The 16,031-nt window shown below is 37.9% G+C and overlaps 1 protein-coding gene across 1 annotated transcript; it reads left to right on the forward strand.

Moving 5' to 3' along the window:
- Nucleotides 1–10,577: 10,577 nt before the first annotated feature.
- LOC118011117 (beta-defensin 126-like) lies at nt 10,578–15,725 on the forward strand. The gene is made up of 2 exons (XM_035005674.1): nt 10,578–10,860; nt 15,469–15,725. Exons 1-2 carry the CDS (start codon nt 10,803–10,805, stop codon nt 15,723–15,725), a joined length of 315 nt encoding a protein of 104 aa, XP_034861565.1. The 5' UTR covers nt 10,578–10,802.
- The last annotated feature ends 306 nt before the right edge of the window (nt 15,726–16,031 follow it).

A 16,031-nucleotide genomic window follows, 5' to 3' on the forward strand; every position in this document is an offset into this window, starting at 1 on the left:
GAGAAGTTTCTTCCTGAGCTTTGGCACGTCCTCTTGAGACCACTAATAGTACAACTAATTAACATTTCATCTGGGTATGGGACACTAGAGATAAGCACTGGGAGTAGTATCCAGGGAGCCAATTCTATTGATGTTATTTCCCCAGGGACAATTCTATTGGGGATTGGATGGCATGTAGATGGACATAATGCTATTGCCAAGATAAGCACCAAGAGTTACCCTACAGTTGGAAATGTGTAAAGGGAAGCGCATAGAAGATACAGGAGTTCTCTTTATTGGGCTGAAATTCTTTATCTGTCTTCCTCCGATGTATTAAAATATATTGGTCTGAAGAGAACATTTGTGTGTCTGTGTATTTTTCCATACCAAAAAACAAAAATAAAAACAAAACAAAATGAAGACCACAGTTTGGAGCTGCCTTTATGGTTGAGACAAGGATTTTGACTTTAATAATGCCTGAACCACTACTATCATATACAGAGGAACCTATGAAGGTACAGAAAAAGTTTCAGACAAGTCCCTTTCCCACACTTGCCACCCCTTTTATTGTAAGTTAAGAGTTTAAATCCCTATCTGTATCATTAGGTCAATTTTTGTTTAAGGCTTCAACTAGATACTAATCCAGTTATAGTTAGAAACCACTTCATTCTCCACAAATATTGATTTAACTAGATAGAGATGATAGTTAGAAACCACCTCATTCTGCACAAATACTTATTTAATAGTATAGAGTAGTAAGGAATGGTCTAATAGAGATGAGAGTGGGACTTGCCTTGAGAGCATCATATGAAATTAAAAGCTGCATCACAAATTCTACTTATCTTTCCAATGAAAAGTCCAACTTCCCACTATAGTGATCTCACATCATGCCTCTCAAGATCTTCATCTTGTCCACAAATGCTTGTCGTATGTAGGGTTTCTATGCTTTGTGTGTCTAGATACATGTGAGTGTTGTTTGGTGACTGATGAGTTGGCGAGTTAACTCTGATATCACAGAAATGCAGTTATTAACTATAAAGTTGATTAATTATTAATGTATTTGGCTAAGTCTGGGGTGCTATTGAAAGCCACAGTCTCAAGTGCCTAAATGTCTCAGAATCAAGAAGGCTTTTTCCTCTAATTCTTTTTATTTTGTCTAAGTCAAGTTGCCAGTAACTGTGATTGCAATTTGGATACTGGCCATCAGATCACTGACCTTTCAAGGGACCTCTATTCCAGTAGATCATAGACCCCCTGTTAGGTTGACAAACGATTTTTGTTTGGGACTGAAGGTTTTCCCAGAATACGAGAATTAGAGTGCCAATATCAAGAAAGTCTTTAGCCAACTGGAACAAACTGATCACCTTCTCTCTGCCTAAATTTCTCTTCTCTATTTCTTTGCATAGCTGACACCTAAATCACACAGGTCATGTGTTGACTCTTCACAGAGGCATCCTTTCACTATGAAGGCCTCCCTAGACCATCAGTCTGCCTCAGCCTAGACTACTCTTTTTCCACATCTTTCCTTCAAATATCATCTCTTTAGAAACAATCCTTGGCAATGAGACCATTCCTCACTACTCTGTATTATTTTCTTCCTGTCACTTAAGTCCTTTGAAATTATTTTGTATATTTCTTCATTCTCCTACTGAATTATTGAGTTATTTACTTATTTATGGACTATCATCATGACCATAATGTCCATATAGTCCTAACACCTTGATCTTATCCTTGGCTGTGTCTCAAGCTGCTAGACCAGTGTCTTGCACATGGCAAACGCTCAATATAAACTTGAGAACATAGGGTTCATGCAGTCATCTCAATAAATATTAGAAAGTCACACAATATAAACCAGTAGTCTTCAAACTGGGATACCAGCCTCAAAAAGGTTTTACAAGGTGTACACATTGAGAATTTAAGGGAATCCATTTTTAGACCCTCGATTTCTGAATGTCTTATCATGCTCAGAACATTCTTGTTTTTTGTTTTTTGTTTTTAAAGATTTTATTTATTTATTTGAGAGAGAGAATGAGATAGAGCGAGCATGAGAGGGGGGAGGGTCAGAGGGAGAAGCAGGCTCCCCCTGAGCAGGGAGCTCGATGCGGGACTCGATCCTGGGACTCCAGGATCATGACCTGAGCCGAAGGCAGTTGCTTAACCAACTGAGCCACCCAGGCGCCCGATGCTCAGAACATTCTTAACAGGCTCTTCTTTTCTACCTCCACTTTCTCATTTTCTCTTCTTCCACTCTGAAAAAAAAATGTACCTCTCACCCGTCCTTTATTTGACAGTCATGGATTGCCCAGAATGGACAAACTTCCAGGTGTCAAATCAGTGGATAATTGAAATATTGCTGCTGGTGTTCAGAAGGTGAGTAATCATAGACTTTGGGTAATAAATCCTTTGGAAATCCAAGTGACTGAAAATTTTTTGTTTACCAAAGCAATGACACCAGGAAGAATCAAGCTAATGGTGGATAAAGCTTTGAAATTAAGCTTTTCTGAAGCTTAATAATAGCTTACTAAGGAATTTTTGGCATATAACTTGTAAGGAGTTGAAAAAACTGTGTGATCTATCTATCTATCTATATATCTAATGCCTAATCTTCCAACTTTCACATCTACCTATTGATGTGAGTTTCAGTGTTTACATTTTTCAAAATAAAACATGGGAAAAAGTTGATGCTGATCTTCATCTCACTCCAGTAAAAAGAAATATTCATCTATGTATTCATAAACTAATAGAAAGAAAGTACCATCTGTTTACTAAAGATATGCATTTGTAGTAAAGCAAAAAGTTATTTTTGGTTAATAATTATTTTTCATGTTTGATAACACACTTATGCATCTTTAATCAATTTTGTTCCAAATATTGCAATGATAACTCAATCTTGAATATGTTGTTAAAAATGTAGAGCTTTAGGGCACCTGGGTGACTCAGTCGGTTAGGCATCTGCCGCCAGCTCAGCTCATGATCTTAGCGTCCTGGGATCAAGCCCCGCATCAGGCTCCCTGCTCAGCAGGGAGTCTAGTTCTCCCTCTCTCTCTGCCCCTCCCTCCGGCTTGTGCTAGCACTCTCTCTCTCTCTCTCAAATAAATAAATAAAATCTTTAAAAATGTGATGAGCACTGGGTCTTATACTCAACTAATGAATCGTTGAACACTACATCAAAAACTAATGATGTACTATATGTTGGCTAATTGAACATAATAAAAAAATACTATGTGAAAATGCAATAAAACCAAAATCTTTAAAAATTTTAGGGCTTTGGGGCACCTGGGTGGCTCAGTCATTGAGTGTCTGCCTTCGGCTCAGGTCATGATCCCAGGGTCCTGGGATCGAGCCCCGCATCGGGCTCCCTGCTCGGTGGGAAGCCTGCTTCTCCCGCTCCCCCTGCTTGTGCTCCCTCTCTCGCTGTCTCTCTCTCTGTCAAATAAATAAATAAAAATTTTTAAAAAAAAAATTTAGGGCTTTATGTTCATCGAGATTTTATAATAAATTACAATATATATCCATGTTTTGTGAGGAGAGTGGAATAAAAAAACTCGTGGAATAAAAGCTTTAGAGGAAAAAATGATGTAATGCTTCTAATTGCTTTAAAAAAGCTTTTTTGTATATTCATTAAATGGATAATTGTCATTAATTGTTATGTATTCAGACTGAATTAAAAATTAAATTATAATTTTACATGTCAATATTTATAATACACCAATAATCACATCTTTTTATTATATACACTTATGATGTAATATCTTATTTTCCAATTTTAAGTTGTGTTAGGAAAACTGCACCCTCAAAATTCAAAAAAGTTTGGAGGTCACTCCTAAAACTTGATATAAGGCTTCAAACATTACCTGGCACAGAGTGATGATGATTCTTTCACTACATCAATCATTCAGTTTTTCTAAATTTCCTAGATATTCCATTTTCATGAATATAGGCTTTTTCCATCATTCATCATAATAACTTTTGTTTTCTTTTTATCTTTGTCCTTAAGGATTCCCTGTAGCTCAATAACCCATCACATCCCTATATGGGAATTTACCTCCAAATTGCTGCTATCTTCATATATAAACATAATACTTGCATTTGGTTCCTTTTTGTACCATTTCCAGCTCCAGTCTGAAATTCCCCATCTCTTGAGCTGTGCTGTCCATGTTACATATATGATTTGATATGTTAGATATATGATATATATTTCCTCCGTTCTCTGGGTTTCTTTTTCATCTTACTGATAGTGTCTTAAAATATAACAGTTTTGGGAGTGCCTAGGTGGCTCAGTCAGTTGAGTGTCCGACTCTTCCTTTCAGCTCAGGTCATGATCTCAGGGTAGTGGGATCAAGCCCTAGGCTGGGCTCCACACTCAGCAGGGAGTCTGCTTGGGATTCTTTCTCTCTCCCTCCACCCCTCCCCACCTCTAAAAGAAATAAATGATTCTTAAAAATGTAAAATATAACAGTTTTTATCTGCTTTGGGGGTCATATCTAGGAAACTATTGCCCAACTCAAGGTCATGAAGATTTACTCCTGTGTTTTCTTCTGAGTGTTTTATGGTTTCAGCGCTTACATTTAACTATTTGATCCATTTTAATTTATTATTTCGTTTGATGTCTATTAGGTCCATTTGATCTAAAGCATGGTTCAATTCCAATTTTTTAAATTGATTTTCTGTCTCAATGACCTACCCATTGCTGAAAATGGGGTACTGAAGTGTCTTATTGTTGTAATCTTGTCTAAATCTTCTTTCTGATGTATTAGTATTTGTTTAATACATTCAGGTGGTCCAATGTTGGTTGTATATATATTTACAATTGTCATATCTTCTTGATGTATTGACATCGTTATCATTATATAATGGCCTTCTGTGTCTCTTGTTACCATTTTTGGCTTACAGCCTACACCCACACTTTCCTTTGGTTTCCGCTTGCATGAAATAATCCCCTCAACTTTGAGCACATGTGCGTTCTTAAACCTGAAGTAGGCTGCATATAGTTGGGTCTGTTTTTTTAAAATAGTCATTTAGGCGCTTTGTGCCTTTTGTGTGTTTTTTGTTTTTGTTTTTTTTAAAGATTCCATTCATTTATTTGACAGAGAGAGACACAGCGCGAAAGAGAACACAAGCAGGGGGAGTGGGAGAGGGAGAAGCAGGCTCCCCACTGAGCAGTGAGCCTGATGCAGGGCTCGATCCCAGGACCCTGGGATCATGACCTGAGCCGAAGGCAGACGCTTAACGACTGAGCCACCCAGGCGCCCCTGCTTTGTGCCTTTTGATTGGTGAATTAAATCCATTTATCTTTGGAGTAATGGTTGATATGTAAGAACTTACTAATGCATCCTATTGACTGCTTTCTGGTTCTTTTATATTTCCATTGCTCCTTTTTTCCTCTGTTTCTGACTACTCTTGTAAACTGATGATTTTCCATGGTGGAATGCTTTGTTCTCCCCCTTCTCCCTCCTTTTTTTATCCTTCATGAACCTACTTTAGATGTTTGTTTTGTGGTTATCTTGAGGCTTACATAAAACATCTCATAGACAAAACAGTCCATTTTATGCTGAAAGCAACTTAATCTTCATTCCCCTATAAGTCCCCTCCCCTTTTATATTTTTGATGTCACAATTTACCTCTTTTATGCTGTGAATTCATTAAAAATTATAGTAACTATAGTTATTTTTTAATTTAAATTTTTTATTATGTTCAATTAGCCAACACAGTTATTTTTAATACTCTTTTCCTCTAACCTTTATACTATAGTTAAGTGGTTCATACACCATCTTATCATAAAATTAGAGTTTTCTATATCTGACTAACATTTTCCACCTTTAGCAGTGTGTTGTGTACTCTCATATGTTGTCATGGTGCTAATGAACAACTTTTCATTTCAACTTGAAGAACCCCTATCAGCATTTCTTACAAGGCAGGTCCAGGGGTGAAGAACTCCTTTGACTTTTGTTTGTCTGGGAAAGTCTTTATGTCTACCTCGTATCTGAAGGACAATTTTGCCAGATATTCTTGGCTGGCAATTTTAAATCTTTCATCACTTGGCATGTCACTCCACTGTCTCCTTAGGGTTTCTACTGAGAAATCTGCTGACAGCTAATGGGGTTTCCTTTGTAGATTACACTCGTCATTCACTGGCTGCCTTTTGGGATTCCCTTTATATCTTTGATTTTGAATAGTTGTATTATATTGTGTTTTAGGGGTCTTTTGGCCCTGAGATAATAGGGTGATCTATTAGATTTGTGACTATGGATGGCCAAGTTTTCCCCAAGTTTGGGCAGTTTTCCGCCATTATTTCTTTAGGATTTCTGTCCCCTTCTTCTTCCCTTCTCTCTCTAGCATCCCCATTATTCCAATATTTCCCCTTTGATTCAGTCCCATAGAACATACAGTTTTCTTCACTTTATTCTTTTTCCTTTGTTCTCCTCTGTGTTCAAAATTCCTATCTAATAATATCTTCCATCTGCTCTCTTCTCAAAAAGATGTTCTCTATTATATTCTTCATTTAATTCACTGAATTCTTTAGTTCCAGAATTTCTGTTTGGGTCTTTTTTAGTATCAATCTCTTTGATAAAGAGTTCATTTTTTCATGTATTTTTCCCCCTAATATCATTGAACTAAGTTTTCTTGTAGCTCATTAAGTTTCTTCAAAACAGCTATTTTGAATTCTTTATCAGCTAGATTGCAGTATTCTCTAGTTTTGAGCTCAGCTTTTGGAGAATTATGGATATCTTATGGTGATGGCATATTTCTTTGATTCTTCATGTTCCTGCATTTTTAACTGCTGCCTTCACATGCGAAGCAGCAGAAACCTCCTTAAATCTCTACTGGTTGTCTTCCCATGTGGTACTGTTCCTTGGTGTTGGTTTAACTGGTTTGCCTAGGTTGTGTATGGGTAGACCAGCTCTGTCTTTCTTTTTCCATCTTGTGGCAGAATTCTTTTTTTTTTATAAATTTTTTTTGAAGATTTTATTTATTTATTTGACAGAGAGAGACACAGCGAATGAGGGAACACAGCAGGGGGAGTGGGAGAGGGAGGAGCAGGCTTCCCGTGGAGCAGGGAGCCCAATGTGGGCCTCGATCCCAGATCATGTCCTGAGCCAAAGGCAGACGCTTAATGACTGAGCCAATCAGGAGCCCCTTGTGGCAGAATCCTTAAGCTTTTATTGTTTTCTCTTATTATAACTCACCAGTCTGGCTGCTGGAAGCCTGCCTTTAGTTTCCAGAAGGTGGCACTGTAGCTCGTGGTTTCTCCTTACCCACAGACACAGGTACCTGAACTACTGTCGCTACCACACAAAGATCTACCTGGCTGCAGAGTGGGGGATGTGTGGGCTTAGCACTGGGGCATTGTGGGTACCTGTGGACCAGGTGAGGCAATCCTCCAGTGGGACACTCCCAGAGGTTTGTGGGCAGACTTCCTACTGAAGTCTAAAGCAGTCAGCGGCAACTGCTTTCTCTATGGCCTTTTGATATTCTTATCTGCTTCCTTCCCTATCTCTTCCCTTCCCCCTGGCATGGGATTCCTGCCTCAGTACTCTGGTTTCTAATGAAAAGAAGCAAGTTACTCCAGCCATGACCCATACAACTGGGGGAGCCGGGCACTAACTCACTGCTTTCAACCTCCTCGGTGGGAGATGTTGTCCCCAACACTGCACAGCTTAGCCCTGTGCAGTGTCACCCTAGGTGGCTCTCATGGAATTCCTCTCCACTGTGTCCAAACTCCTATTCTTCCCTCTCTGCCCTTCAGCAGGAGTCTCCCTGTAGCCTAAACCCAGGCAACTGTTTTGTGTTTTTGTTTGTTTGTTTTTTGTAATGCAAGTGCCTGACTTAAGCTTTGATTGCTGAGGCATCCACTTCAACAATGGCTCTCTCTAATAAACACACTGCCAGCCACAGAGCTAGAAAAAGAGCCACTACCACCACCACCCCCCCCCCGCCCCCTTCACTGAGGTTCCTTTGTTTTAGAGATCTTGGTTGATTTCAATAATTGACCACTTGGGACACTAGTTTTTTTCTCTTCCTGTGCACTACCTTTTTTTTTTTTTTTTTTTAGTTTTATTTATTTAAGTAATCTCTACAATCCAACACGGGGCTCGAACTCACGATCTGAGATCCAGAGTCACACACTCTTCCCACTGAGTCAGCCAGGTGTTCATAATATCCTAGACCCCCACCCTCAACCCAAATAAAAGCAGAACCCCAGGCCCCTGTGCACACTCTCTCTCTAGCCATGACTTCCCTATGTGGCCTCAGGTGTGCTATGTAATTTCTATGCCCTATAAGTAATAAAACTTTATTTTTTCAAAGTTTCCTGATAGTTATTGCTAAAGGGCATCTTGCAATCATAACCATAAGGGCTGGTCCAACCACAACACCAGTTATTGATAGGCTGAGACTGGCACACAATACACCTTCAGGCAGGTAGATTTCTACACGTTCTCTATAGATTGGTTTGCAATTTCTACACTATCATATAAGTGACATTGGTCTTGGCAATGATTTTTAAAATACGACACCAGAAGAACAAGCAACAGAAGCAAAAATTAACAAGTGGGACTATTCAAACTTAAAAGCTTCTGCACAGCAAAAGAAATGATCAACAAAATGAAAACAGCAACCTACAGAATAGGAGAACATATTTGCAAACCATATATCAGATAAAGGGTTAATAATCAAAATATATAAAGAACACACACAACTCAATAACAGAAAAATAAACAATCTAATTTTAAAATGGGAAGAGGATTAAAATAGACATTTTTCCAAAGAATACATCCAAATGGCCAACAGACACATGAAAAGATGCTTAACACCACTAATCAGGGAAATGCAAATCAAAACCACAATGAGACATCACTTCACACCTGTTGGAATGGCTGTCATCAAGAAGACAAGAAATAATGACAAATGTTGGCAAGAATGCAGAGAAAAGGGAACCCTTGTGCACTGTTGATAGGAATGTAAATTGGGATAGCCACTATATAGCTGTTCCTCAAAAAATTAAAAATGGAACTATCATAGGATCTAGCAATCCCACTTCTAAATATATATCCAAAGGAACTCTCAAAAAGTACTGGCAAGAATGTAAAATGGTACGATTTGGAAAAGAAGTTGGCCATTTCTTCCTTCCTCCCTCCCTCTTTCTCTCTCTTTCTTTCTTTCTTTCTTTCAAGTAAGCTCTATAGCCAACATGGGGCTTGAACTCACAACCCTGAGATCAAGAGTCACATGCTCTACCAACTAAGCCAGACAGGTACCTGGCCATTTCTTAATAAGGAAAATATATACCTATCCTGTGACTCTATCCTCCTATTCCCCTCCTAGCTGTTTATCCAAAAGAAATGAAAGCATATATCCACACAAAGACTTGCACACAAATGATTAGCGATAGATTTGTAGTAGCTAATATCTGGAAACAACCAAAATTAAGAGGTGAATGAGTAAACAAATTTTTGTATACAAATGGAACAGAATATTATCAATGAAAGCAAATTAAGTATTATTATACCCAACAACAGGGATGAATCTCAAAATTATTACACTGATGAAAGAAGACAGGCTAAAAAAAGAATGCATAGTGTATAATTTCATTTATGTGATATTCTAGAAATTGCAAACCAATCTATAGACAGATATTGGACCATTGGTTGTCTGAGAAATATGGAGGAAGGGGAAGAAAGAAATGGATTTCAGAGAAGCACAAGAAATCTTTGAAGTTTGAAGGAGGTATTATCTTGATTGTGGTGGTGGATTCACCGATGTTTGCATATGTCAAACTCATCAAATTGAACACTTTAAATAATACAGTTTAATATATGTCAGTTATATCTCAATAAATCTGTAAAAGAAAGGAAAAAATAAAATCTCTTCACAAAGAAGGAAATCTCTAAGATCTTATGAATTCCAGTCACAATCCAGAGGGTCACTTAAAAAATTTTAATGCAATTTACAGTTTACTCTGACTACCTGCCTTAAACCATCCAGAGGAAACAACTATTACTAAAATGGTATGTACCCTTCCACCCCTTTTAGCTGATACTTTTACTGACATACATACACACAATACTGTTTTACATAAATTAGAATCATTATATTGTTCTACAGCATTGCTTTTGCACTGAAAAATATGTTTAGAAAGACAAATCTGCTGCACTCTTTTTAACAGATGCATGGTATTAAACCATATGAAAGCACTTCATTTAATTATAATCTACTGATGGACTTAAAGGGAGATTTAAAGACATCTTTGTACATATATCTTTGATCACTGATTTATTTCTTTAAAAAAACTTTTTGAAGTGCCTATTATCAAGAGTATTAATCTATTCATTCAGCAATTATGTAGGTACTTCTTTGTACCCAGTACGAAAAACAGAAAAGAATCATATGTAGTCAGTGTCCTTAAAGACATTCCATTTTAGAGGGAGAGATAGGTGAACAGACTGTCACAATGCAATAAGATAAAAAACACTAATAGAATCAACACAAGTAGCTGTGAAAAAAACAGGTAGGAGTGCTCAGACCTGGAGGATCAGAATAAATTACCCTTGCAAGTGCCTTTCTCTCCAAACCATACCATTCTTGCACCTTCTCTTCTATTTTTCACATTCCTTAAAGGCATGCCTAGTACAAGACTCTGAACAGTGGTGCCTCAATTAGAGCTGCTAGCCAATAGACTGCAGTTATGTTTGACACAGTATCCTATATGCTACCAGTCTACTGGCTGAGCGCAACCCCATTTAGAGAGGACAACAGAGACCCATGTTCAGAGTCACGCTGAATAGAGTTCTGGACTCCACAGAACCCACTGTCTTTCAGGAGCGATGAAGTCCTTATTATTCATCCTTGCAATTTTTTTCCTCCTGGCCCACTTGGTCTCAGGTAAATAAAATCTTGGGGAAGAAGAAACACTAACCTAAAACAGGGTCCTGCACATAGAGTTCCTATTGTCATACTGTCCATAGGACTCAGAGAAGTGTTCTCATAGGACAGGAGGCTGAGATTTGCCCTATTTCTTTCTTCTTCTTCTTTTTTTTTTTTTTTTTGATTTTTATTTATTTGTCAGAGAGAGAGAGAGAGAGAGAACAAGCAGGGGGAGCGGCAGAGGCAGAGGGAGAAGCAGACTCCTCGCTGAGCAAGGAGCCCGATGTGGGACTTGATCCCAGGACCCCAGGATAATGACCTGAGCCGAAGGCAGACACCTAGCCACCTGAGCCACCCAGGCGTCCCTGAGGTTTGCCCTATTTCTTCAGAACATCTCTGTTCTAAGAGATCCCAAGGCTCTCACAACACAGCAGTGTCTATGGTTGGCAGTTAAGGAGAATAATGAGAATCCAAATGCAGAGATGGTCCTGTTGTTCCAACTCCCCCTCTATCCTATCACTTAGGGCCAGCCCTGCTTCACTTCACTTTGAATGGCACCAAGTATTACTCCTGAAGTAACAATTCTACAATATTACTTCTTCTGATTTTCTTGGTCTTACAGAGAAGGCCTCACACATTTTTATTCTTGGATGTGATTAACAGGACAGGAAAGGCTGTTTCTAAATATCTATAGGACTCTAAAGTGGAAAAGTGAAGGAAACTATCCTGGGTGGACATGGGGGAAAGATTCAGAACTGCTGGAAGTCCCATGTCACATTTTAGGCTACTTGTGTAAGCATTCCTTCTTTTTCATTAATTCTATAGTTTATATGTACAAAATTAAGACAGGAATACTGCAAGTATTTGGGAAATCAAAAAATTGGCTACAATTTATTTTTATTTTATTTTTAAAAAATATTTTATTTATTTATTTGACAGAAGAGACACAGCGAGAGAGAGAACACAAGCAGGGGGAGTGGGAGAGGGAGAAGCAGGCTTCCCACTGAGCAAGGAGCCCGATGCGGGGCTCAAACCCAGGACCCTGGGATCATGACCTGAGCTGAAGGCAGATGCTTAACAACTGAGCCACCCAGGCACCCTATTTATTTTTATTTTTTATTTTATTTTTTAAAAAGATTTTATTTATTTATTTGAGAGAAAGAATGAGACAGAGAGAGCACGAGATGGGGGAGGGTCAGAGGGAGAAGCAGGTTCCCCGCCGAGCAGGGAGCCCGATGCGGGACTCGATCCCGGGACTCCAGGATCATGACCTGAGCCGAAGGCAGTCGCTTAACCAACTGAGCCACCCAGGCGCCCCTATTTATTTTTATTTTTAAAGATTTTATTTATTTATTTGAGAGAGAGAGAGAACGAGCAGGAGAGACAGTGAGCAGTGGGGAGGAGTGGAAGGAGAGGGAGAAGCAGGCTCCATGCTGAGAGCCTGATGTGGGGCTCAATCCCAGGACCTGAAGATCATGACTTGAGCCGAAGGCAGCCACTTAACCAACTCAGCCACCCAGGTGCCCCCCAAATTGCCTACAATTTAATAACATCTTAGATTTTCTAAATGTTGACCAAGTCATATGCATATTTCTAACCTGATTTTTTAATTTAACATTTTATGAAGAAAATTTTACAGACCTTTAAATATTCCTCAAAAATACAATTTGCCATAGATGTTTATTATTCTATTTTTATACCAACATTTACTTGGAAAGACCTCTATTGTATCGTTGCTTTTTCCAATGTGTCAGTATTATAAAGAGTGTTGTAATCTAGTTCATAAATTATTGTAGGATTTCTGATATATAAGCAAATTTTAGAAGCTCCATTTCCAGGTTACAGCATATTATTTCCTTTAGGGAACCACCATACATTTTTAAATGGCCACTCTTAGTATATTAGTGCTTTCTCACTAATTTGTTTAGTTTTTACCAGATGAGTATATTAACTTTGAAACTTGATATTACTGTAAATATTGTGTGCTGGCTTTTTAATACCTTTATTGATATGTACTTTCATACCTATGTCATATAGAGCATTATTTTTTTTAAGGGAACTGGCATATATTTTCAAATGGTTACTCTTAGTATATTAGTGCTTTCTTATAATTTGTTACTTTTACCTGACAGGTGTGTCAACTTTAGCATTTCATGTATTGTAAATTATTGTGTGTTGGTTATTTTTAACTTTATTGATATAGAATTTATACACCATATAGTTCACTTAAAGTGTATAAATCAATGCATTTTAGTCTATTTAGAGAATTGTGCAACTATCATCATAATCTAACTTAGAACCTCATCATCCTAGAAAGAAACCTTGTGCCTATCAGCAGTCACTCCTCACTATCTCCACACATCCAAGGCAATCACTTATTGGTCACTTTTTAATTTTTTATTAATTTATTGAGGCATGAAATTTTCATTTTCATATCAAATCTATTGGTATTTTTCTTTACATTCTCCATTAGCTTAGAAAGTTCTTCCCAGTGTTGAGAACAGTTATTCACCCATGCATTATCTATGGTTCTATTTTTTGCACTGGCCTATATCTCATCTGTAATTTTTAAATATATGGCACAAAGTGCCAGACTAACTTTTTGAGGACGAAATTCCTAACAGAAAGATAGTTGTGTTACTCAACAGCCTGCCTCCAAGGACACTGGTCTCCATTCTCTACTACTAGCAGATTGTTCAAATTGAAGGATAGGAGAAAATTAATAATGGTATGAGAGGTGCCTCAGAAAATGTTCCTGATCTAATGTAGTCTCAAAATTCTATGAGTTTAGATTATACAATTTCTCTCCCTGCTTCTGGAATATTGATGACATATATCACATATTCACATGGTGTCCTAGGTCTAAACCAAAGGGCCCTGAGAAAATTCAGGTTCCCTTTCTAGACAAACACAAGCAATTCAGGATTATTCTGTGAGATTAGCCAATCTATCTCCAAGATCTGGTGGCATTAAAAATGGAACACTTAGGAAGGATATTTGGGAGAGAAAATCCACAAAACATCAAGGTACATAGAACATCAGGAATGGAAAGAAGGAAACAAGAGACCTGATCTAAGATTTCCATCCATATATCCCAGCTGAAGAAAGATATTTGAGTGTCACATCCATGGAGATGTTTGAGACAGTGAGGAAGAGAGGATAAAAGAGGGCGTGGCTGGAAAGGAAGTGTAAGTCCAAGGACCATTGCAAGAACACTTGAGACACAGAATATGAAGAGGGAGAAGAGTCACGGAAACAACGGAAGGCCCTCAGGTACATCAAGCTCTTCACTAGCTCATGGCCTTTGCATATGCTATTCCCTTTCCTTCTACCATCTTTTAGCTCTTCACAGAGCTGGATCCTTTTTATCTTTCATGTCTAGCATCAAATATCACTTCCTTAGGGATAATTTCCTCTATCATCCTGTCAATAGTAGCTCTAATTCAGTTGCACTCTGTTACATTACTTCTTTCCTTAATAATACTTAGATCAACCAGTAGCTATTTACTTGCTTGTTATTTTCTTTCTCCTCTTTTCCAATGTAAGCACCTAACCTTGCCGGTCCTGCTTAATTCTGATTATATATATATTTTGGTTAAATAAAAGAAAATATGACTCAACATAGAGCAAGATGGGGAAGGGTCCCAACATCTCTTCAAGGCCCTCTATATGTTAAACCATGTGATGGAAGACTTTGTAAATGTATATAATATGCACGTATACTATGCACATACAAAATATTTACACCCTGCAGAATGTCTCTCTGATTGGTGTATTCCTAGTAAAATGCCTCTTGTATATTTTATTCCTAAAATTACCAGAAATTGTGCAGATATCTCAATATTATATGTAGCCAATGTTTATATGTTAAAAATTTAGATGACTATCACTCGATACATTTTGAACATATGTAAGACAAGCATAGAGTTACATTCCAAATATAATTTGTAAGACCTCAGAAACATGTAAAGACATTCTGGAAATCCCCCCAAGTGTCAACAAAAGCTATGTGTGTTTTGGTAATTCTGAGGAGCATTACAACAATGATTTAAGCAGTTCATATGTTAAGAGGATAGCTTGTGAGTTCTACTTAGGTGTTTAAATGTGTTTTGGTTACATTTTAGAAAACTGGGGATTTTGTGTTGATGTGTAATGATATGCTATATCTTTTTCCATTAAAAAAATGAAAAATAGAACTCGGTAAAGTTTGCATGCAGAATTCTCATTTCAGGAATGGTAAGCCCTTACATATATACAAATCCCACATGTTTCTGTATGCATAAAATCTCATTTATTCCTCAGAGGAGGTTTTCACTAATAGGACAAATATAACAAAGCAACTCATAAAGACTCGAATAATCAATGCTCAGAAAACTTGTTGAGCGCCTGGGTGGCTCAGATGGTTAAGCATCTACCTTCGGCTCAGGTCATGATCCCAGGGTCCTGGGATCGAGTCCCGCATCGGGCTCCCTGCTCCTTGGGAGCCTGCTTCTCCCTCTGCCTCTCTCTCTCTCTGTCTCTCATGAATAAATAAATAAAATCTTTAAAAAAAAAAAAAGCTTGCTGTTTTAAATTTATTTAGATAAATATCTTTGGCTTAATTAGCTATAAATTTCCTTTATACAGGTCATTTATTTTTGAGAAGGTGTGAAAACAAAACAGGATATTGCAAGAAGAAATGCAGTAGTAGAGAACTTCGAAAAGATCATTTGAAATGGAGATGTAACAGACATAAGTTGTGCTGTGTTCTGGCTATCGACAACAAGATTAAACCCTTAAGTTCCAGAAATAAAATCTTCATGCCAACTGTTAAGAATCAACAACTATCAACTACTAAGAAACTGATAACTACACTAATGGTGATCACTACTTTCACTATTTGAAATTTCAGCCTCTGTCTCCTTATAGGATCCCTGGTTCATTAAAGCAAAGGAAGAGCCTTATTTTGGGTCCAGTCTTCTCTCTCTACTGCCTCCCCACTGTCCCTCCACTCACTTCAAATCTCCATAGCACCAGCAGTGCCAGGGGAGGGATGCAAATAAGACAGATGCAAGACACAAGTGAGGCTCAGTCTAAAACACTCATTAGGGACTGATGGAATTAGTGGTGTCATCACTAAAGACAGATTCCAGCCCACAGGCCCACAATCTGCCAGCAGTGATTATCAAACTTTTAAGTACATCAGAAAC

This window comes from Mirounga leonina, unplaced genomic scaffold, assembly GCF_011800145.1.
Source record: "Mirounga leonina isolate KUSES-001 unplaced genomic scaffold, KU_Mleo_1.0 Mir_150, whole genome shotgun sequence".
In the NCBI taxonomy this organism is placed as follows: domain Eukaryota; kingdom Metazoa; phylum Chordata; class Mammalia; order Carnivora; family Phocidae; genus Mirounga; species Mirounga leonina.